This window comes from Phascolarctos cinereus, unplaced genomic scaffold (assembly GCF_003287225.1).
Source record: "Phascolarctos cinereus isolate Bilbo 61053 unplaced genomic scaffold, phaCin_HiC Scaffold_5;HRSCAF=322, whole genome shotgun sequence".
NCBI classification, from domain to species: Eukaryota; Metazoa; Chordata; class Mammalia; order Diprotodontia; family Phascolarctidae; genus Phascolarctos; species Phascolarctos cinereus.
In genome coordinates, this window is record NW_027555958.1 from 225,063,109 (window position 1) to 225,086,572 (window position 23,464).

Consider the following 23,464-nt stretch of genomic DNA (forward strand, 5'->3'; position numbering starts at 1 on the left):
GGGAGGTGTTTAGTCAGGAGGCATTGCCTGCTGGGTACACAGAATTGTCTTAGAGCACTCTGAAAATGAAAAAAAAAATGTGGTTAAAGACATTGTACCTTTCCTCAAACAGTTTATAATTTAGTTGGTTGGAGGTAGTGAGAAGATAATATAAAAATCAACTTGAGGAAATGTACATTCATAAATGTTTATGTGTGAGGAGGAGTCACACCTATGATTTCATCACCATGAGGTATTCTCCCTAGTGGAAACTCCTGGTCCATAACTTAATCTCAGGGAATTGCCTGGGGCATCAGATGGGCCAGTATGTGTTAGAGGCTGAATTTAAACTCCGATCTTCTGGAATCCCAGGTTTACCCTCTCTACTCTCCATCATCCTGTCTCTTCAAAATCATATATACTCCAGCAATACTATGGAACACTTTTTTTTTCTTTTCTGGTCTGGACCTATGATTTCTTTGATGAAGGAACTCCCTTTACCAAAGTGTATTGACAATTCTGCAATTCTTAGTCTCAAATGTTGTATTGAGAAATTAAGTGATAACCAGGATCATACAGCCAGTTAAGTGTCAGAGGGTACACTTGAGCCTTGGTGTTCCTGGCTGTGAGACCAGCTCTCTGTCTACTTCAAAACACTGTCTCTCTTTAGGGAGGAGGCTCAGGGAAATCTCTGAGAGAGTAAGAAAGAACTAGACTTCTATATTTTTCCACAAAAGTATGCTTCCAGGGCATCAGTCATAAGATTTAGGATGACTGAAAGCAGGCCTTACAAGGTTAAGAAATGAAGAGATCAGTGGAGTAATACCATATACAGTTTGGGGAGCAAAGTCAGAATTGTACCTTATACAGGGTGTCCCAAAAGTCATAGTGCAAATTTTTAAGCTTTTAATAACTTAGGAAGAAAGGACTCTGTTAAGCTTTAATAGCTTAAGAGTGCGCTAAGACTTTTGGGATAACCTGTAGCCTAGGAAACACGCATTTATTAAGCACCTGTGCAAAGGTACTCCATAGAGGTGAGAGGTAGATGTGTGTCAGGCATTGTGCTAAGTGCTTTTCAAAAATTATCTCATTTGATCCTCACAGCAACCCTGGGAGACAGGTGCTGTGATCATCCCTATTTTACAGTTAAGGAACCTGAGGTAGTCAGAGATTAACTGATTTGCCCAGGCTCACACAAGTAGTAAGTTTTGAGGTCAAATTTGTGCATAGGATTTCTCAGCTCCAGCATTCTTATTTGCTGTACCACCTAACTGCTTCTAAAGCGAAGCAGTTATGGGCACAAAGCAGGAATTCAATAAAAACTTGATTACCTCTCCAGCTCTGCCTTGGGCACACCAACTTTGGTGGGTAGAAACATGCTCACATAGACACCATGACACAGAATTATATCCCAGATCCTCTTTGAAGCTGTTTGGGAATATTGAGCAAAGAAGAAGAAGAAAGTTGAAAGGAAGGAAAGAAGATACATAAAGTTTACATCCTAAGTTTAATACATTGGCCCGAAGTACCAATCATAGACAAATACTGTGGTCAAGATATTTTTAAAAATACTTTATTGTGTGCTATATTTCCATCCCTTCTCTAAATCTATAGCATGTGACCTTATTCTTACAGTCAAGAAGTCAGTATTTTTAGGTGCTTAATATATATCAAGCACCATGCTAAGTGTTGGGGATTTTTTAAAAAAAAGGCAAAGTTAAGCTTCTAAAGGCTGATGGGTTTTAATTACTGACCTTTTTTGTTTGCCTGCATTTTTGCCCTAATCTCCCAGGGAAAGGTTTCTCCAACTTTTCTCAGCAGCTCATTGGTAGAAAGGAAGATAGCAGATGCTGGGAATAATCCAGGACTGACTGAGGCTTGGCAAGGATAAGGGGACAAAGGAATCAATAGAAGAAGATGGAATAAATTTGAACTAGTTTACTGAAGAATCAAGATGGGGAAGTAAGGAGAGTGTAGCCAGTGTAGGAGTAATGTCCTGGGAAAGAAACACAAGAGTAAAGAGATTAGAGGTTGTGGTGAAGACAAAGAATAGGGTTTTGAGGTTACAAAGCAGAGTAGGGGAATGATATCAGATTGTGATCAGATAAAGGAGTTTCAGAAGTTATGAACACAGAAAGTAGCGGATTTGTGGCCCATGGTAAGATCAAAAGTATGACCATCTTCACGTGTGGCTGAGGTTGGGTTGAGTAAAAGCTGGTCAAAGGAAATAATTTGAGGAATTGGGAGATTAGGGTGTTTGAGGTAGCATCCGTGTGCATGTTGAAGTCACCTAGTATAAGGGTAGGAGTTAGGGAAGAAAGAAAGACTGTGAATCAGGTACTGAACTCATTGAAGAAAGAAAGAAATTGAGGTCTATAAGATAATAGCTACCAGAATCTTGTTTGAGTGATAAATATGGATGATATGAGGCATGAGGTATGAACCTCAAAAGAAAAGAGGTTACTGAATGATGTTGATGGAGGGACATCCTTGAAGTGGCAATGGGGCACAAGTGAGGGGATGTGGTGTGAGTGAAGAAGCAATGAAGGTTGCCTTGGCACAAGCAAGCTAACTGCTGTGCCATTTGGGTGTCTGGAGGGAAGGCCTAGAAGGTCCTCAAGTTAGGTACTTGCTATCATCCATCGTTCTTTGGACTTTGTCACCATGTCCCAAGTAACTATCCTACACCCACCTTTTCAGTCTCCTTTTATGTATTGTCCCATTAGAATATAAGCTCCCTAAGGGTAGGGACTGCCTTTTAGCTTCTATTTATATTTCTAGATTCACATGGTGGTCAGAAGAAGCAATACAAGGACACTCTTAAGGTCTCTCTTAAGAACTTTGGAATTGATTGTATGACATGGGAGACACTGGGCACAGGACTGCTCAGTATGGTGTGCCCACATCAGAAAAGGTTCTGTGCTCTATGGTCAAAGCAGAATTGAGGTAGCTCAAGAGAGACACAAAATATGCAAACTTAGAGAATCCACTCCAAAGATTCACAAGGACTATTTGTCCCCAACCTGTGGTAGAACATTCTGAGGTCACGTTGGTCTGATCAGCCACAGTCAGACACAGTAAAACTTGACTCTGGTATAGTGTTGTCATTTTGGTCCTTTTCAAGAACAAAGGGCAACAACATAGACCTAGAACTTAGCATTGCATTTGGCATTTAGCAAATGCTTATTAAATGCTTATTGACTAGACATAGGATTCTTTCTTACCCTCCAAAACATAGTTTTACTGGAAAAAATAAAGTAAACTACATTAAGTCTTTGCTCCTCCTCACTTTCCACACAAGTCTTGAGGCCCAGACCATAAAACCCCAATATCACATGCTTGTGTCATAGCTGCCACTTTAGGGGAACTTGGTCCCCTTTACCCTCCCACTTACTTGAATGATCCCATAGCAAGGGGCTTCCCTTTCTGAGATAAGGCAGAGAACTATCAAAAGAACATTATGAGAAGTACTTGACAGTGAAAAGAACCCTCTAGCAGTGTCTTCATTCAGCCTGCAATATTTTAATTCCAAAAATAAAAAAACACCAAGTTTTATTATTTCTCCTTTTTCTCTTCTTTCTTGACATCACCCTTTTCCTTATCTTTGTCTTTCTTCTTGTCATCTTTCCTCTCCTTTTTCCTCTTCTCCTTTTCCTGACCCCCCCCCCTTCTTCTATGCATCCAGGTTGGCAATCTTGTTGACAAGGTTGCATAAGGCAACCACTGAGGAGATCAGTGATGCCAAGTACACCACCACCATATGGTCATTGGTCTTCAGGTAAACCCCTTGACAAATTCTTACAGGCTAACATCAGGCAACAGATTGAAGACATCCTGCAGCTGGTAGATTATCTGATGATTGATGGGTAACTTGTCCATTGCCACTTTCTCCATGTAGCCCCTGATATCCAGAAGCTTGGAGTTTGATCCCTTCAAGCCATGGACCTGATTCATGATATGCTAAGAAAGGGGGCCCACTCTGGTGTCTTTGATGTCTTTAATGACAATAACACTGGTCACGGACATCTGGAAACCAAGTCACAAGGAGTAATATGGGAACTGAAGCTGAAGACAAAGGGCTCAGATTTGGGCCCTGGCTCTGCTACTTATAATCTGTATTACCTTGGCAAGTTCCTTAACCTCCCCAAATCTCAATTTCAAAATGAGACTGAACTAGATAATTTATTTCTAAGGGCCCCTTCATCCCTAAATCCTAGGATCATGATAATATTTGCATGACCTACTTCAAAGTGCTGTTGTGAAGAAAGTATTTTGCAAAGTTAAAGATAATACATATAAAAGTTAATTATTATTTAAAGATCCTATGACTCATCTGGTCAGAAGCAAATCAAATACAGTAACTTTTATCTTCCACTTCTAAAAAGTGCTGCATCAATGGGATGCTGAAGCTTAATTGTGTAATAGAATTACAACCTACCAAAAGGAACCTTAACAATTGTAGCTTTTCTTTTTCTTCCTGTATCAACATAATTAATATTTATATCAGTAGCTTGAATAATGGAATTGAAAGTATATTTTGTGGGTTTGAGGAAGATATGTTTTTAATTAATTAATTATTTTTATTTTTTTATTCTACATTCATTTACATAAGCTTTTGAGTTTTCAATTTTCTCCCCTCCTGTCCCCTCTCCTCCTCCCTCCACAGGACTGCATTGCAGTCTGATAGAGGCTTTACATATACATTAATTATTAAACATTTTCACATTAGTCATGTTGTAAAGAACTATTAAAACCAATGGGAAGAACCACAAGAAAGAAGAAACAAAACAAACAAACCAAAAAAAGAGAGATCAAATAGTATGCTTCAATCTGCATTCAGACTCCACAGTTCTTTCTCTGGATATGGGTAACACTTTCCATCACGAGCCTTTTGGAGTTATCTTAGATCCTTGCATTGCTGAAAAGAACCAAGTCTATGAAAGTTAGTTGTCACACAGTGTGGCTGTTACTGTGTACAATGGTCTTCTGGTTCTGTTCACTTCACTCAGCATCAGTTCATATAAGTCTTTCCAGGTTTTTCTGAAGTCCACCTGCTCATCATTTCTTATGGCACAATAGTATTCCATTGCATTCATATACCATAATTGTTCAGACAATTGTACCTATTCAAACATAAGAGCCACACAAATATGAAATATTCAAATCAGACTCACTAGGATACAAAATAAAAAAATGACTCCCCCAAAAAAGAAAAGTGCATATAGAAACATGGCTACACTGTGTTTTAGGCAAATGGTAGGAAGCAGAGGGCATAATAGAAAGGGGATGGAGCTCAATCCTGTCTTGTGATCTTGAGCAAGCCCTTCACCACCCTGAACCTCAGTCTCCTCTCTGGAAAGTATGGGCTTGGGGCAGATGGCTTCCAAGGCATCTTCCTTTCAGTGCTCAGTCTGGGTCTCTATGATAGTCACAACCTTGCTCTGCCCTGCAGTGGCTATGACCCACTAGAGTCAGGTCGCCGGTGCTCTACTCCCACTTCTGCTCCCTCTGCTCTAATTTCACTGTCATGTGCTCAAATGTCTTGGAGGTGGGAGTTCCCTCATCATCAACTTCTTCAAGGGAAATACATGTTTCTGTGGGCAGCCTGAGGTCCTTTGGCTTCACATCAGTAATCACTAGCACTGAGTTAGAACAGTAACTTTTCATGAGTTCATTGATGGCAATGTCATTCTCATGTAGCTTTGGACCTGTATAATACCACCCAACCTTTCTCTAGCATTGACCTTCTTAAGCATTCCATCCATATTTTCCAAATAGTTGCGATCCAGAAACCAGATTGAGTCATCTTTGTCATCTTCATCCAAAGGGACAGCAAAACTGTTTTCTGCCATGATCCCAAGAGCATACCACCAAGACATTTTTGATTTCCAACTTTTCCTATTATCACACACATCTATAACCATGGAAGGCAGGTGCTATGAGTGTGGCCACCCTATCAGACAAAGGTTGAAGGGCTGGCCTAGGGTCACACAGCCAGGAAGTTTAGCAGTTGGAATTTGAACCTAATACCCTTTCTCTCTGTGCAGGGACTCTAGAAGATGGGGGGGGGGGGGTGCGCATCAGGAATGCAGGAGCTTTCAGGGGCTGAAGGCTGTGTTCCATAGGCAGCAACTCAGGCTGAAGAAGCTGCAGGACCCCACAGTAGCTCCTGAGGCCAGGGAGGTTGAGTGGCCCCCATCACTCAGCCTTCAGACACCACTGTGGCCAGCCTAGGTCTCAGACCTTCCATGTGTCTGCCTACAAGCCAGACAATTGAAGTGATCCACCACACTGAGGAGCACCAGAGTCATGATACAACTCAACAGCAACAAATTATCCTATATATAGCTTGCCTTGTATGTATGTGCTTGCATATTCTCCTCTCCATTAGATTGTGAGCTCCTTGAGGGTAGAGACTATCTTTCGCCTCTTTTAGTATCCCTAGCACTTAGTACAGTGCTTGGCACATGGTAGGTGCTTAATAAATGATTGATTGAGATGAGGGATTCTGAAATTCACAGACTCACAGAATTTGAGAGTAGGAGGAGACCTCAGCAGCCATCTAGACTCACCCTCACTATAATATATGGAACAAATTGTCATTCAGCCTCCACTTGAAGACTTCTAAGGAGCAGGGAACTCATCACCTCTCCAAGCAGCCTATTCCACTTCTGGATAGCCCTTAATGATTAGGAAACTTTTTGCCTACATCAAGCCCCAATTTCTTCTATGCAACTTCTACACATTGCTTCTGGGTCCAAAGAGAACACACTGTGAATCTGAGCAATGAAATATCTTTTCAATACCTATTGTGGGCCACACCTGGGGCTACAAATAGAAAAAAAGAAACAATTCCACTTTTTTGAGGTTAAGGCATTGCCACTCCAGAATGCCCATGTTATAAAGGAACAGAAATTTACATGGAAGTGGAGGCACCTCATTAATGTACAGTTATCATGAATGGCCTAGCTTAGTTTATCAGATTATGTAGCTGCCTTTTTAGAAAGCAGGATAGAGGGGGCAGCTAGGTGGCACAGTAGATAGAGCACCGGCCCTGGAGTGAGGACGAAAATCTGGCCTCAGACACATAACACTCACTAGCTGTGTGACTCTGGGCGAGTCGCTTAACCCCAGTTGCCCTCACTGAAAAAACCGAAAAACAAACAAACAAACAAACAAAACCAGGATGGGGCTCATGAGAGGAGGGGAGGACAAGAAACTGTGTAAAAGTCAAGGCTGAATAATACAATGAAATACATATATGCAAGTGTCCAGGTGCCTGCTGGGATGACATATTTGGAGGAGACATGGAGGACCCAAAGTAAATTTCATCTGCTTTCATGCACCCCAGGTTAGCTTGGATATGAGAAAAACATTATGGGTCCAAATCATAGGTATTAGGGAAATCCTTAGGCCTTAGTGATAAACATGAAACCACTGTCCACAATGGTATCTTAGAAGATAAGGTGGATTGCATAAGGGCTCCTTTAGACAACCAGGTCAAAGTCACCCCTTTCTTCACTGTAGTTCATGATGGGTGAAACATCTTAGTGAAAACTACTGAATTCAGGAAGTCCTACCTTCATGCTGCTGGTGATAGAATAGGCCTGGATGGGGCTTTCTCTGGCATCTAGGAATATTCTATTTCTGCTCCACATAGCTGTTACCTTTATGTTTGGTGCCATCAGCATTTGCCTGCTGCGGCAAATAGAGTTGACTGGAAGGAGATTTTGGTGAATGCTGCCCATTGAGTAGCATGTTGTCATGTCTCCATGGGCATAGAAATTAGGATGACCACCACTTTTCTACCTAGTCACTACATAGACAATGGCAACAGAAACACTGTAGGGGAAAGTGAATAAGTTGGGGGAAAAGGAGGGTCCTATTGGACCATTCTGAGGCTAAAGTAAAAGCCTTTGGTGTAGAGGGAAAAGATTGGATTAAAAGCTAGCAGATCTGGGTTCAAATCCTAGTTCTACTGGTATGTCAGTCAGTAGCAATAGTCAGGTTACTTAGCTTCTCAGTGCCTCAGCTTCCCACCTGGGGATATGAGGTGGGGAGGATGGAGATCATAATAAAATTTTCTTAATTGGTCATACAAGATAGATGTAATAATGAAGTAAGATATCATATGCAAAAAAGCATAAAGAGTCTCTTTGAGGTAGATAGCACTGTCTGTAGAGTGCCCAAAGTGGAGTCAGGAAGACATGAGTTCAAATCCTTTCTCAGAAACTGAGTAGTTGTATGACCCTGGGCAAATCACTTAACTTCTTTTGGCCTCAGTTTCCTTATCTGTAAAAAGGGAATAATAATAATAATAGCACTTCTCACAGGGTTTTTGTGAGGATTAAATGAGATAAAATGTATAAAAACTTAAAGCACAATGTATGTATGTGTGTATATGTATATGTGTGCATATATGTGTGTATATGTGTGTGTGTATATATATATATACATATATATATATACACACACACACACACACACAAATATATATATTCTTGGGAAATGGGATATTATAGTTAATTGAGTTAAGTGGGTATTAAAAAAAAACCAATCCTTTTTGCTTCATGCCTGTTTTCTGAAAAATATTTCCAAAATACATGAATTCACTCTGTGGTCCTGGTAATAGGATACACACATGTATACATATATGTATAGTATACTAATTAGTATACTAGTATACTAATACTAACTAGAGTATATTATATATGTATATATATATATGTGTGTGTATAATATACTAATAGGGTGTATATATGTGTATACATGTATGTATGTGTGTATAGGTATACATCCAATGGATATATTGGATACTCATACACACAAATTTTATGTACACACATATACACTATTAGTAATTATTAAAATTGCTGGTATTATAGTTCCTTCTATATGCTATTACCCATCTAATTATTCCGTCTCCAGCAATGCCACAAGTTGAGGGGGAATGGTGACCATGGTGACAGTAACTGTGGCCATACTACCCTAAGTCAGAAGAACCCCAGGGTAGTGCTGGGTGAGCCTTTTCTCACAACTGCTTTGTCATCCTTGGGAATGGCCAGGACCCTGTGTTCTGGGCCCCATTATTTAGCTTCTTCACACCAGAGGTCAAGAGGCTGCATGAGAACTATGTGACCACAAGCAAGTTGCTTAACTTCTCAAGAGTTGCTCCCAAGCAACATTCTGGTTGTGCAAGAGTTGCTGATAGTGACTGTAGAGGAAATTTCAAAACCAAGGAGTTCTACAAACCAACAGAAGTTCAGGAGGGTGGCTATTCACAGCATAGCTATAATATCATATGGGGTAAACTAAAGATTGCTAAGGAACTATGAAAAATAGAATGTTCTCTGTCTTTGACTTGTTTTTCTCAAAATTATCTTTTGGTCTTGTTATATGTTTTTTATTGGTCTTTTCTCTTTAATGTTGTCCTACATCCTTTTCTTATCCATGCCCAAAGGCCCTTGAGGAGGCTCTATGATACTTTTCTTACCCAGTCCTAAGCTACAACAGCAGGGGTAAGACTTCCTAACAGTTCATTACACCAGTGTCTGTAAGTAGCCAACCAGGGAGAGATCACTGAGAAGAGGGACTCTATTCTTGAAGTAGATTAGCCGTAGCCAGTCAGTCCACTGTGAGAGACTCTTACCCATTCATATCCAAGTAATTCCAGCAAGTTAGTTCCTATTCCTCCACATTCATAGGCAGTATTTTGTTTTCCCCTTAATTCTAGTGCCTTCCCTCTGACATACTCTCCAATTCATCCTGCCTGTATCTTGATTATACGTAGTTGTTTGCTTGTTGTCTTCACCATTAGACTGTGAGCTACTGAAGGGATGGGACTGCTTCCTAACCATTTTTGTATTCCCGGGGATTAGTACAGTGCATGTAGTTGTTCAGTCATGTCAGGCACGTCAGACTCTTTCATGACTCCATTTGGATCTTTCTTGGCAAAGATACTGGAGTGGTTTGCCATTTCCTTCTCCAGCTTATTTTATAGATGAGGAAACCCAGGCAAACAGAGTTAAGTGACTTGGCCAGGGTCACACAGCTAGTAAGTGTCTGAAGCCAGATTTGAGCTCAGGAAGGTGAGTCCTTCTGACTCCAGTCCTGGCACACTGTACTGGCACAATATGTGGTGCTTTAGGATATGCTTGCTGATTTGACTTCCGTATGCAATTGCAGTGTATTTTATAGGATGGAATAGAGGGCAAGTAAAAAAAAAAACACTTTTTTTTTCTTTTAAAGAACAGTGCTCTGCTTTGTCAATTCTGTTGGTCCAGGACCAGATTCTGTGAATAGCTTTTGAGTTTTGAAATTGTTTGCAGTTATTTAGCTTGGGTAGATGCAGTTCATAGAGAACAGGGCATGGTATTGTTGGTGAACTATTCAACTTGGTGTGAAAATTTTCCAGAAACTTGATTTCTTTAATTTCATTCTATGTGCATTCTTTGCTTCCTGTGTTCTTTTCCCTCCCTCCTTTTAATACAGCTTCTTTTAAGTGACAAAGTTTCATAGTTCATCTATAAAGCAGAGCTGTTCCTTTCTCCACTACAACTTCTTTTTAAGTGAAATGCTCAGGAAGTAGGAAATGTAGCTAATTGATTTAATTGAGTATTAACAAACAACACCTTTTTTTTGCTTCATGCCTGTTCGCTGAAAATGTTTCCAAAATTCATGAATTCACTTTCCTGTCCTACTAAGTTACTCCAAGTGAACATGATTAAATATTTAAAGAGTGAAAGTCATTCTTCAGTTCTCATTGTATAGGACTGTAAGTAGAGATGTAGGATATTGGGTTGAATTGCTACAGTGGTCAGGATGTTCCCTTTAATATTTTAAATTAAATCCCTGGTTTTGTGTGTGTGTGTGTGTGTGTGTGTGTGTGTGTTTGTTTTATCTTTTTCTCCTAAATGTGAGCACTGAAGAATTTATGCTTTCAAACTGTCATGTTGACGAATACTTTTGATAGAAGGAGATCAAATCAGTCCATATCTTAAAAAAATTAATTCAGGCTATTCACTGGAAGATCAAGTATTGAAATTTAAGGGTAAATACTTTGGCCACATAATGAGAAGATGGGACTCATTGGAAAAGACCTTGATTTGGTAAAGATAGAAGGCAGAAGGAAAAGGGGATGGCAGAGGATGGGATAGATAATTAATGTATTGGAAGTCTTCAAGAGATAGTGGAGGACAGAAGGGCTGGCATGCTATGGTCCATGGGAGTCTTGAAGAATTAGACATGACTGAACAACTAAACTAAAAGTGAAGTGTGAGGACAAAGAAATCTGGTTAAGTCGAGGGATCTAGTTAATCAAGATTTAATTGTACTTATGTAAGCTAGGCAGTATAGTGGATAGAGTGTTAGACCTGAAGTCAGGAGGGCCTCAGTTCAGTCTAGGACACTTAGCAGATGTGTAACCCCAGAAAAGTCACTTGATTGCTGTCTGCCTCAGTTTCCTCATTTATAAAACGGGGACAATAATAGCATCTATGTCTCAGGGTTGTTGTGAAGATCAAACAAGATAAAATTTATAAAGCACTTGGCAAACCTTAAAGAATCATATAAATGATATTATTATTATCATCATCGTTATGATAAGAGACTAGTCCTTGAAGCACCGAGATTCTTGAATAAAACATGGAAAGTTAAATTCTATTATTAAAAATAATACAAGGGCAGCTAGGTTGCGCATGGTTAGAGCACCAGTCCTGGAGTCTGGAAAACCTGAGTTCAAACCTGGCCTCAGACATTTACTAGCTAGCTATAGGACCCTGGACAAGTCACTTAACCCTGATTGCCTCAAAAAAAAAAATAATGCAACAAGTTTAATCCTCCCATCACCATTTTGAAAGATGAGATCATTTTAGAGGTAGAAGGAATATTAAAAGATGATCAATGCCCACATTTCACATAGATGAAGAAGTTGAACAAATAAAAACCCTCCTCAAATACCTCATTGTCATATAAAGGTGATGCTGGTAATATTAGCTACATTCAAGCTCTGGCAAGTTCCTTAATTGTAAAGGTCCCAAGAAAAGGCATCAATAGTCTCTGCATTCCAGTATTGACTTTTGTGATCTTTGTCTCTGGGATCATTTCAGGTGCCTAGTTTTGACATATCCCCAGAGAATACTGGATGTAAAGAAAAATTATTTATCCTCCATTTTTATTTTAGGTAATTGGGGTTAAGTGACTTGCTAGTGTCAAGTGTTTGGTCTGAGGCCAGATTTGAACTCAGGTACTCCTGACTTCAGGGCCGGTGCTCTATCTACTGTGCCACCTACCTGCCCCAAGAAAAATTATTTATGGGTGATTGTAGCAATTATTCCTCTTCTGGTTCAGATGTATGTCACTGCTGTTGGTTACCTTAGTATCCTGAAAGATTAATTAAGGTTGGTTGTACCCTTTGGTGCCAGGAGGAGACGTCATTGGAAATCTAGCAAACTTTGGAAATAACTTATGTGGCCAATAAACAATGTTTTCTTTAATTGCTGTCTATTAATTGGGTTTTTAGTCTGTCAAATTTCATGGATTTGTTCCTTATTCTGTATGTTAATTTTCATTCTTTATTATTTTATTATAAAAATTTATTCCTTATTATATATGTTTAGTTGGTTTGATGATTTTAAATTTTATAATAATTTGTAATCATTTTTTCTAATCAAAAAGCCTTTATTAAATGTCTACTTTGTGCCAAATACTGTGCTAAGTGCTTATGCGTTGAGGATGTCCTTGATGAAAACAAGAGAACATAATTATACTGTGTCTTTAACAGTTACACAGTCAACTCAGAGGTAAAGAAAATAGAAAATCTGTTTTGGTCTATTACATATTGATTTTTTTTAAAGTTTATTTGATAAATCAAAATGCAGCCTTACACTCCTGAAAAAGATATCCTCCTACCTACTCCAAAAAGGTATTTTGCACGTGTACATTAAAATCATAAAAAGAATCTATGATATATGTAGCCATGGAAATAATTTTGTTCATTAATCTGCCACGTTTTGCTATCAATTGCAACATAAAATGGGAAGGCACACTCACCTATCTTATTCACCTATGTCTTGGAAGATGTCAGACATGGAGTCCAAACAGAAGGACTTAGCATCATGCAGTAGATTAAGCACTGGACTTAGCATCAGGAAGACTGGGTTTTGATAACACCTGAGATACTTATTAGCAACATGACCCTGAAAAGTAGATGTAAAATGAAGGAGTTGAACTAAAAGAACTTCTAAGATCTTTCCCAGTTCTACATCCATGATCCTAAAATCCTTACTGATAACAAGATTCTCCAAATGTTCCAAATTTATGTATGTCCTTGTACTAATGACTCTATCAAGTGCTTCCTCAGGGATGTAAATGCACAATGGTAAAAAGGTGAAAGCCTTTTTAGTGTCTAAATCCTAACATAAGGCCATTGCCTATGTGGAATGATATGAATGTTCCTAGAATTCACAGAATCAGTCAAGTATACTACATCTCTTTGGTCTGACTATCCACAACAGAAAAAATCAAGTGGATAGAAGCTATATTGCCCAAAGTATGATGCAGCTATATGGATATTCTATTGAATTATAAAATACATTTATAAAACAATCAAGCTGAATCACATTTGCATAGTAGTGCTTTCAGTGTCCTTAAATTGCTTCCTGCTATAAAAGTCTGCCTTTTAATTTTAATTTAATACTAAAACACCTTTCAGGGTTGCCATAAGACTGTGACTCATGGAACAACCATGTTCTCAAAAGACTCAAAATTACAAATAACCAAAGGAACAAGATGCATAGTAACCAGCTAATGATGACTTTTACTTGGGAAATATAAATGATGAGGATATATGTAAAGTACTTTATAAAGTCCTATAAAGCTATTATCATTATTAGTATTACAAAAGATATCACTGAAGAAGAAAAGATGGGGTGGTCATGTATTAAGACTGAAAATATATAGATAGCCTATACCCTCAAGATAAAACCAAAAGGAAGGCCTCTAGTACAATCATTGGGTAAATTTTCTAAGTGGCTTTATGAGAAATATAGACAAAATTTATATACAAGAAAACCTGCAAAGGCTGACATCTGTATTGCTAATGAAAGCATAATGACATGGGTTTTAAATATAAAATTCAGTTTTAATTCCTAAATACTCAAATTTAAGAACAATAAGAACAATTTTTAATAGATGGGACCATACTGAATACTCATAATATCTATATTGGAAAATATCAATTATCAAGAAGAAACTGGGGGCTGCTAGGTGGCACAGTGGATAGAGCACTGTCTGTGGAGTCAGGAGCACCTGAGTTCAAATCCAGCCTCAGATACATAACACTCACTAGCTGTGTGACTCTGGGCAAGTCACTTAACACCAAATGCAAGAAGAAGAAGAAGAAGGAGAAGGAGGAGGAGGAGAAGGAGGAGGAGGAGGAGGAGAAGGAGAAGAAGAAGAAAAAATAATAAAGCCTAGAGGAACCAAGTGGCTTAGCCAAAATTACACATAATAGTAAAGGGAAAGGAACAAGCATTTACTAAATGCCTACTATATACAAGGCACTGTGCTAAGCAATTTACAAATACTATCTCATTTGATTCTCACAACAACCCTGGGAGGTTAATGCTATTACTGTTCCCTTTTACAATTGAGGAAATGGAGGCAGACACAAATAAAGTGATTTGCCCAGACTCATACAACTAGTAAGTGTCTGAGGCCAGATTTCAACTCAGGTCTTACTGCCTCTAGGCACAGATGATGCAATGATCAATTTTGGTTTAAAAGTGCAGAGAATGAAATGTACCTCCATTCCCAATGTTGACTATAATAACATATGTGGTGGATTGGTTAGTTTTCCAAAAATGTTCTTTGTTCAAAGGGTTGGGACTTAGGTAGGGGATGTGGGTTACATGGGGAAATGACTCCACTGTTAAAAAACAAAATCCATCAATGAGGCTTTTTTAAAATGATAGAACTATAAAAATCACCACGGAAGTCATAAGAAAGTCAGAGGAAGTTTCTTCCTTGGATCAATAGGTTGATTTATTTTGAGACAGAGTATTATTCTTTGAAATGTTCTCAGTGGTGGAACCAACAGCATGACAAGGAATATAGCTTTAGATCTCCATTTGTAGTAGTTTCAGTTCATTGGAAGACAGAAATGTGGTCATTTAATGTGTTCTTATGATACTGATTCTGAGCATCAGGATCAGCTAGTGTTTACCATTTCTCCTCCGCCTTCCCACTTCCCAGTGCCATTTTGATGGAGCCAGCTTGGTAACCTAGCAAATGCTTCAAGTCAGGGTTTAATTTATTGTTTGGTAGATTGTCTAGAGCAGGGGCAGGGAACATGCAGCCTCCAAGTCACATGTAGCCATCTAGGTGTGGCCCTTTGACTGAATCCAAACATCACAGAACAAATCCCCTCAATAAAAGGATTTATTCTGTAAAACTTGGACTTAGTCAAAAAGCCGCACTCAAGGACCTAGAAGGCCACATGTGGCCTCAAAGCCACAGGTTCCTCACCCCTGGTAGAGAGACAGCTAGGTGACACATTGTATAGAGTGCTGGCCCTGCAAATCAGGAGGGCTTGAGTTCAAATCTGTGTAACCATGGGCAAATCATTTAACCCAAATCGCCTTAGCTCCTCATTTGTAAAATGATCTGGAGAAGGAAATGGCAAACTGGTCCAGTATCTTTGTCATAAAAACTCCTAATGGAGTCATGAAAAGTTGGACATGACCATTTGACAACACAAGATTGTCTAAATTGAAAACAGTGATGGAGAAAGTGTTATTAATGCTTATTAAAATTAAAAGTGTGTTAGTATGTACATTTTTCCCACAGAGAAGCAATTGTTAAACATTTACCAGCACACCACTGCATGGATCTCAGGGTGGGGGTGGGGACACCTTTTAGGGTAGAAATTGACCCCAGATTAAAAACAAAAGCAATGCATATACATTATAATAGAGCCAAATTACGATATGGTTCATGGTACCCCAATTTGAATATTCCACAAATTATAGACAGACACAAAATTCCGGATAAAACTTAGTTGTCTGAAAAGACAAATGGTATTCCTGATCCCACATAGAGCATTAAAGTTTCCACCTTATTTTAGTCTTAAATTTATTTAATTTGCTAAAAGAAAATCCAAATATTTCCACTTTTTTGAATAATTTAAAATCTGAAGTCTCTATTACCTTTCATGTGTAAAACTAAGTCATTAGTATCTTTTTTATCTACTTAAATGTTCTTTTGTGTATATGCATATATATGTATTTTTTAATTTCATTATTATTTTTGACAAAGGTTAAGCTGAAGCGGCTGCTGAGGCTCCAAGATGACACCATACAAACTGCCTGTGATTTTCTGTCTCTGCGGTTGTTTGGTGCAGATCCATCCCTTTGATTGGAGAGACCTAGGTCCAATTAAGCATATAAAATCAACAGGTGAGAAGCGTGTTCATGAAAACACCCAAGTGTGAATCTCAGTTTGGAAGGCATCACTTAACTACGTTCATAACCTTGGACAGTTCACTGGAGCTCTTAAAGACCCAGGCTTCCTCGGCCTCTTTAAAGTGAAAGGGCTGTTTGAAGGAAGAATTAAGAAACACACATATTCTGTCTTTCTTTGCAGAGGTGGGGGACTAGGGGTGTAGAATCTCACATATACTGTGTGACTCAATTGATCATAATCTCTAAATCTATGGAACTAGATAGATTGTTGTCATCTGACACTCTGGTGTGCCTTACTGACCCCCTGGTCATTGGCATCTGGCCAGCCACTATTCCCTTCTCACTTCTGAGCTTTTCCATCCACCTGTAGCTGAAATCTTTTATATTCATTGTCCCCGTTAAAGTATCTGAGTCTTTGAGAGAGGGAACAATCTTGGGGGTTTTTTTCTTTCTTCTTTCTATTAGTATCCTTAGTGCAGAGGACAATTCTTGGCACATGGGGTGTGCTTAATAAGTGACCTTTTCATTCACTGGAGGTTATCCAGTCCAACTCCTTCATTTTTTCAGATGAGAAAACTGAGGCCCAGAGAAGTTAAATGACATAAGGAGCAGGATATGAAGCCCAGAGCCTCTGACTCTGGAGCCAGAGCCCTTTCTTCTGCCAGATGGTTTTGTTTTGTTGAACTGTTTTTTAAAAATATTTTTCTTAATCTTCTTTACATGGCACATCATTAAAAATAGGAATTTTTATAAAATGGAGGGACTAGACTAGCTCAGTTTTGGGGCATGGTATCTCTTGGTAGTCTGGTGAGACCTCTTTTCAGAATGTTTTTAAATATATAAAATAAAGTATAAGGTGTTAAAAAAATAAAATACAGGCCATTAAAATTTCACTAAGACTTCTGGGACACCCTGTATACCCTATTTTAAGCTTCAGAGTTGCTTAAAACTACACTAAGATTTTTGGGGCACTGTAAGGTTAACATTGAAATAAAGATGTAATTTTCCCAATCCAAGTTCATGGAAACCTGAAATCTCTCCTTGGTGGATCTGTGGACCTCAGGTTAAGAATCTCTGCACTAGAGATGGTCTCTAATGCCCCTTCATCTTTCAACCCTCTGATCCAATAAATTCCTGGAGTGAAAGTGGCCCCCTCCAAAGGTGCTGGAACGTTGATCCTAAAGAAGTCATATAGAAATACAACTAACCCACTGTCCTTTAGGTGACCTGAATTTTGCACTGTACCAGGGAGTAGCCCAGTTTCTCTGAAGAGGCAGTCTGGTGGTAGGACAGGACCCAGGGGAAAGCTGTATAGAAGGAAGTCAGATTGGGATTTTTTTATGCTCTCCTTAAGGGTTCTACTCTCCATCTCTTTCTTACTGTATCCTCTGGCCTTCTATTCCACTGAACCCAAAACTTTTTTTGTGTTATAAGTAGGAACAGTTAGAGATCTTGTTGTCTTTTCTAGCTAGAAGGTAATCTTCTTGTGAGGAAGGGTTGTTTCATTCATTGTATTTATACCCTCAGCAGCTAGCTCTGTGCCTGGCACATTCTAGGTACTTAATGATACTTGTTGATTGGCCTTGTTGAATGTATAGAGGTTTTTAAAAGGCTGTCCTCACTTGCAGGATCAGAGAGGGTGGGGTGTAGAGTAGAGAGATCTTTCCTACTTAGTAACTGAATAGATGAATCATAGTACCACAGATTGAGAGCTATCATCAACACCATCCTCTTCATTTTATAGGTAAGGAAACTGAAGTCCAGAGAAGTTGTGAACTGCCTGAGGTCATATAGGTAGAAAGAAGCAGGGATGAGATTTGATCACAGGTCCTCTGATGCCAAAGCTAGTATGCTTTACTTATAAAATAGTTCTGCTGCTTAAGAGGATCTTTGATACCAAGGATAGGTATTTGCCTTCTTTCTACTTTACTATGGAGGTGGGAAAGAGACTGGTTGGGGAGCAAGGGTGAGATAAGGAAGAAGGTAGGGGAGTATCTGAAGAGATCATCTTAGGAGTGGTCAGACCAGCCATCTATAGGCAGAAAAGTCCCTGGTTTCACAATTGAAGGTCCTTTGTTTTCAAGGAAAGTTGCCTGAGGCCTTTAGGATAAGGGCCTATCTCCATGGGTTCATCCAACCCTGACTCATAAATTTCAGTACACTATCTCTTAATATACATAGTTCAAGTGCAGGGGGTGTTGTAATGCTGCCTCCACCCAAGGCTCCAAAGAAACACAATGGAATATTTGGAGCTGCCCAGGTATGCTCCTGAATAGTTGCAGCTTTATAGTAATTTACCTACTTTATAAACAGGAACTGCCCTGCTCAACTTCCTAGTCTGGGAAATTAATGCATAAAAAGATTAGCTATAATCTACATCCACCCTGTGGCCATGAGTCAAATTGTAATTTTCTTCCTATGAGGCTCCAACATTATTCATCTTCTCCTGGAACCAGGGAGGAGCTGGAACCTCATTATTTATTTGTGTTGGCCTTCATGTTTCTTCTTCTTAAGAAAGGAAGGAAGGAAGGAAGGAAGGAAGGAAGGAAGGAAGGAAGGAAGGAAGGAAGGGAGAAAGAAAGAAAGAAAGAAAGAAAGAAAGAAAGAAAGAAAGAAAGAAAGAAAGAAAGAAAGAAAGAAAGAAAGAGAAAGAAAGAAAGAGAAAGAAAGAAAATAAAGAAAGAAGAATATAGTAAAGATAAAGGGTACCAATAAAACATTAAGTAAGAAAATTAAAAATAATGAGGAAATCGTAAAATTTGGAAAATACTGCTGGCAAATAGTTTATAAAGTAAAATAACAATGGCTAGCATTTACATAATGCTTTAATAAGGCTTGTAAAGTGATTTACATCTGTTATCTCATTTGGTACTCACAAGCCTGTGAGGTAGGTTCCATTATATTTTTTTGTTGTTGTTGCTGCCTCCACTATGAAATAAAAATATGTATGATACATTATTGAAATTGAGGAAAGCAGGGAAAACCATCAGACCATATAGGTATAACCTAAATAATATCCCTTATGAATGTGAAGTGGAGGTGATGGATAGATTTAAGGGATTAGATCTGGTAGATTGAGTGCCTGAAGAACTACGGACAGAGGTTCAAAATATCATAGGGGAGGCTGCAGCAATAAAAAAAAAAAATTCCAAAGAAGAGGGATTTCCAGGCACCAAGATGGTGGATTAAACAGTAAATAGTCATAGTTCTGCCATATTCACCTCCAAACAACCATAAAATAGCATCCCAAAACAAATCTTGGAACAGTAGAACAGTAAAAAGACTGGGTGAAACAATCTTTTAGCCCAAGAAACTTGAAAGATTGTCAGGAAGGGTCTGTCTCACTCAGGTAAAAGGAGAGTGCAGTCTAGGACAGGAAGTATCCCAGTAAGTCCCACCTCAGCAAACCAGTAAGACATCCTGAGCCCCAGTGTGGTGGAGCATGCAAACATCAACACCAGAACCCCCCATGTGCTTCAGCATAGCCCTGGGCAAATAGGCAGAATCCAGCAGCCAGACTGCTAAGTGCTTCAGTGTAACCCTGGGAAATGCAGGAACACTCCACCAGCCTCAGCACACACCAGACACTAGCACTTGGACCCCATCTCAGCACCAGGTAAGCTCCCCAAACCTTACAGCCTCCAGCAGCACCAGCCATCCCCTCAGCACAGCAACAGAAACCAGGGTCCCCTGTGGGCCTCAGGGCAATATCAGTGCAGCACCAGGTAAATGGTCAGGGCCTGTAGTGCCTGGCACAAGAAGCCTGAGACAGTGCCCCTTCCACCCCAGGAGCAGAGCTCAAATTTAAAAGAAAAGAGAAAGGATTTTTAAAAAAGATGAGCAAAAAACAATAAAAGAAGAATCTGACCACAGAAAGTTATTATGGTAACAGGAAAGATCAAGACACAAATTTATAAGAGAACGACACTGTCAAAACACCTGTAAGACAAAGCCCCACATAAAAATGGGAAGTGGTCTTAAGCCCAGAAAGAGCTCAAAAAGGAGCTTAAAATCATATAACAGAGACAGAAGAAAAATTTGGGAAAAAAATGAGAGTGATACAAGAGAATTATGAAAAAGGGTCAATAGCTTAGAAAAAGAAAACAACTACTTAAAAAGTAGAGTTGGCCAAATGGAAAAGGAAATATAAAAGCTGAGGGAAACAACTCCTTAAAAGTTAGATGTCTATGAGACATCAAACATCAATCAAACAAATTCAAAAGAATGAAAAAAATAAAAGAAAGTGTAAAATACCTCATTGGAAAAACAGGTGACCTGGAAAATAGATCCAGGAGAAACAATGTCAGAATCATTGGACTATCCAAAAGCCATAATCAAAAGGAAGATCTGGACATCATCTTTCAAGAAATTGTCAAGGAAGATTGACCTGATATCCTGGAACTACAGGGCAAAATAGGCATGGAAAGAATCCAATGATCACCTCAGGAAAGAGATCCCAAAATAAAAACTCCAAGGAATATTATAAGCAAAATAGAGAACTATCAGGTCAAGCAAAAAATACTGCAAGTGGCCAGAAAGAATTCAAAATTGAGGAGTCACAGTTAGGATTACACATGACTTAGGAGCTGCACCATTAAAGGATCAGAGGTCATGGAACATGATATTTTGCAAGGCAAAGGAGCTAGGATTACAACCAAGAATCACCTAATGGGCAAAACCAAACATAATACTTCAAGGAAAAAAATGGTCATTCAGTGAAATAGAAGGATTTTAAGCGTTCATAAGGAGAAGACCAGAATGAAGCACAATGTATCTCCAATATCAAGACCCAAAAGGAGCCTAAAAAGGGAAAAAGGGAAAATAAAGCATAAGGGATTCAATGGAGCTGAACTGTTTATATCCCTACATGAGAAGACAATACTTGTAATTCTTAAAAATTATACCACTAATAGTACAGCTAGAAGGAATACATATAGGGTATGGGCATAAGGTGAATTTGAAGGAATGACAAAAAAATAGTCAAGCAATGAGAAAGAGGAGTGCAATAGATGCAGAAGGAAGGAAGACATAGAATGGGATAAATTATTTCACGTGAAGAGGTGTTAAAAACCTACTACAACGGAGAGAAAGATGGGAGAGTGGACAATGGGTGTCGCTTGAACCTTACTTTCATCAGTATTGACTCAAAGAGGGAATAATAAACACAGAAGTTGAATATAGAAAACTATCTCACCCAACAGGAAAGTAGGAGGGGAGGAGATTAAGGATAAGGGGAGGAGCCTGACAGAAGAGAGGGCAGGGTTGGGGAGGTGGTAGTCAGAAGCAGAACGCTGTCAAGGAGGGAAAGGGTAAAAGGAAAGAGAAGACAAACAGGAGGAAAAAGGGTTAAACTAGTTGGCATCTGATATCTTTTCCATCACTAAAACTCTAACTCCATGAATGTAAAAACAGAAGGCATCAATAAAGCATACAGTTTTTAAAATAGAAATAAAATGCAAGCTCTGAAGTTTGGGAAAGGTTATGTTAGTTAATTTTCTAAATAGATGTTGTCTAGGGTTATTGTCTAGATAGATAAGATCATAAATCTAGAATAAAACAAGAAGAAAATAATCATACTAAAATACCAGCTAATTATATTGCTTATTATTTTATCTAAGTCCATTAAATAATGCAGAAAATAGAAAATGACTTTTATAAGCTCTCATCTTCTGGACTAAAAATCTCCCTCCTCTTTGGGTTGGTTTCTCTTCATGAAATGCTTCAGATCTTGATGTGTTCCTATATGTGCCTTTTTTGTTATATAACTCCATAGGGTTTACCAGCAGGATAGGTTATCATTCTCTAAGAAGCCAGCATTTAACTCCATCAAAAGTATCAAAAAAAAGCTTAGAGAGATACAGGATTCTTGGCTCAGTAAGAAGGCAGATGAAATTCAGTTTTATGCTGATAATAACAATCCAAAGTATTATGATGCCTTGAAGGCTATTTATAAGCCAAAGACATGTGAATCTCAATTACTCAGTGCTAATGGAGCCACACTGATTAGTAATAAGGACATGACCCTGGAGAGATAGGCTGAACACTTCCATTGTGTTCTCAACAGAACATCATCAATCAATGCTAAAGCCATTGACCAATACCTCAGGTTGGAGTCAATCCATCTCTAGCCAAATTTCCAACTGAAGAAGAGTTTTTGAATGCCATTAGGCTCATCTCTTATGGCAAAGTACCTGGTGCTGATTCTATCCCAGCTGAGATTTATAAGGTTGGGGGATCCATTGCTCATATAAAGCTAACTGAAATTTTCTAGGTTATATGGCAAGAGGAGATTGTCCCCCAAGAGCTCAAGGATGCCTCCATTGTTCATCTCTATAAAGGTAAAGGAAATAGATTGTCCTGTGACAATCACAGGGGGTTCTTTCTCTTAGTCATTGCTGGCAAGATTCTCACCAGAGCCCTCCTTAATAGGCTGATCCTTCATCTGGAGGATGGTCATCTACCTGAGAGCCAGCATAGCTTCAGAAAGGGCCAAGGAACAGTTGATATGGTGTTTGCTGCCTGACAACTCCAGAAGAAATGCCAGAAACAGAACAGAGGTCTCTACACAATGTTCATTGATCTAACCCAGGCTTTTAATACTCTCAGTAGTGAAGGTTTATGGAAAATTATGTCAGAATTTGGTTGCCCAGAGAAGTTCATCAGCATGGTACATCAGTTTCATGACGGCATGCTTGCCTGGGTTCTGGTTAATAGATGATGCTCTCATGCTTTCCCAGTCGTCAGTGGAATAAAACAAGGCTGTGTGCTCTCTCCCATGCTTTTTAGCATACTGTTTTAAGGTATGTTGTCAGACACCTTCAACAAGTATGAATACAGCATCAAGACAGCTACTACACCGATGGTAAATTATTTAAACTAAAGTGGAGGGAAAGTTCGTCAATGATTTTTTTGTTCCCAGATGTTTATGCACTTAATGCAGTCTCTGAAGCTGAGATGTAACAAAGTATAGATCGATCCTCTGCTGCTTATGCTAATTTTGGCCTAACAATTAACACCAAGAAAAC

At 38.9% G+C, this 23,464-nt stretch overlaps 1 protein-coding gene across 1 annotated transcript in view; it reads left to right on the plus strand.

Annotated features, from left to right (window-relative positions):
* Nucleotides 1–23,464, plus strand: part of PLA2G7 (phospholipase A2 group VII) — a 65,312-nt gene that overhangs the window by 15,623 nt on the left and 26,225 nt on the right. The window contains exon 2 of the mRNA XM_020993934.2: nt 16,294–16,433. Coding sequence (XP_020849593.1) covers nt 16,325–16,433 — 109 coding nt within the window. The 5' untranslated portion in view covers nt 16,294–16,324. The remainder of the gene's footprint in view (nt 1–16,293; nt 16,434–23,464) is intronic.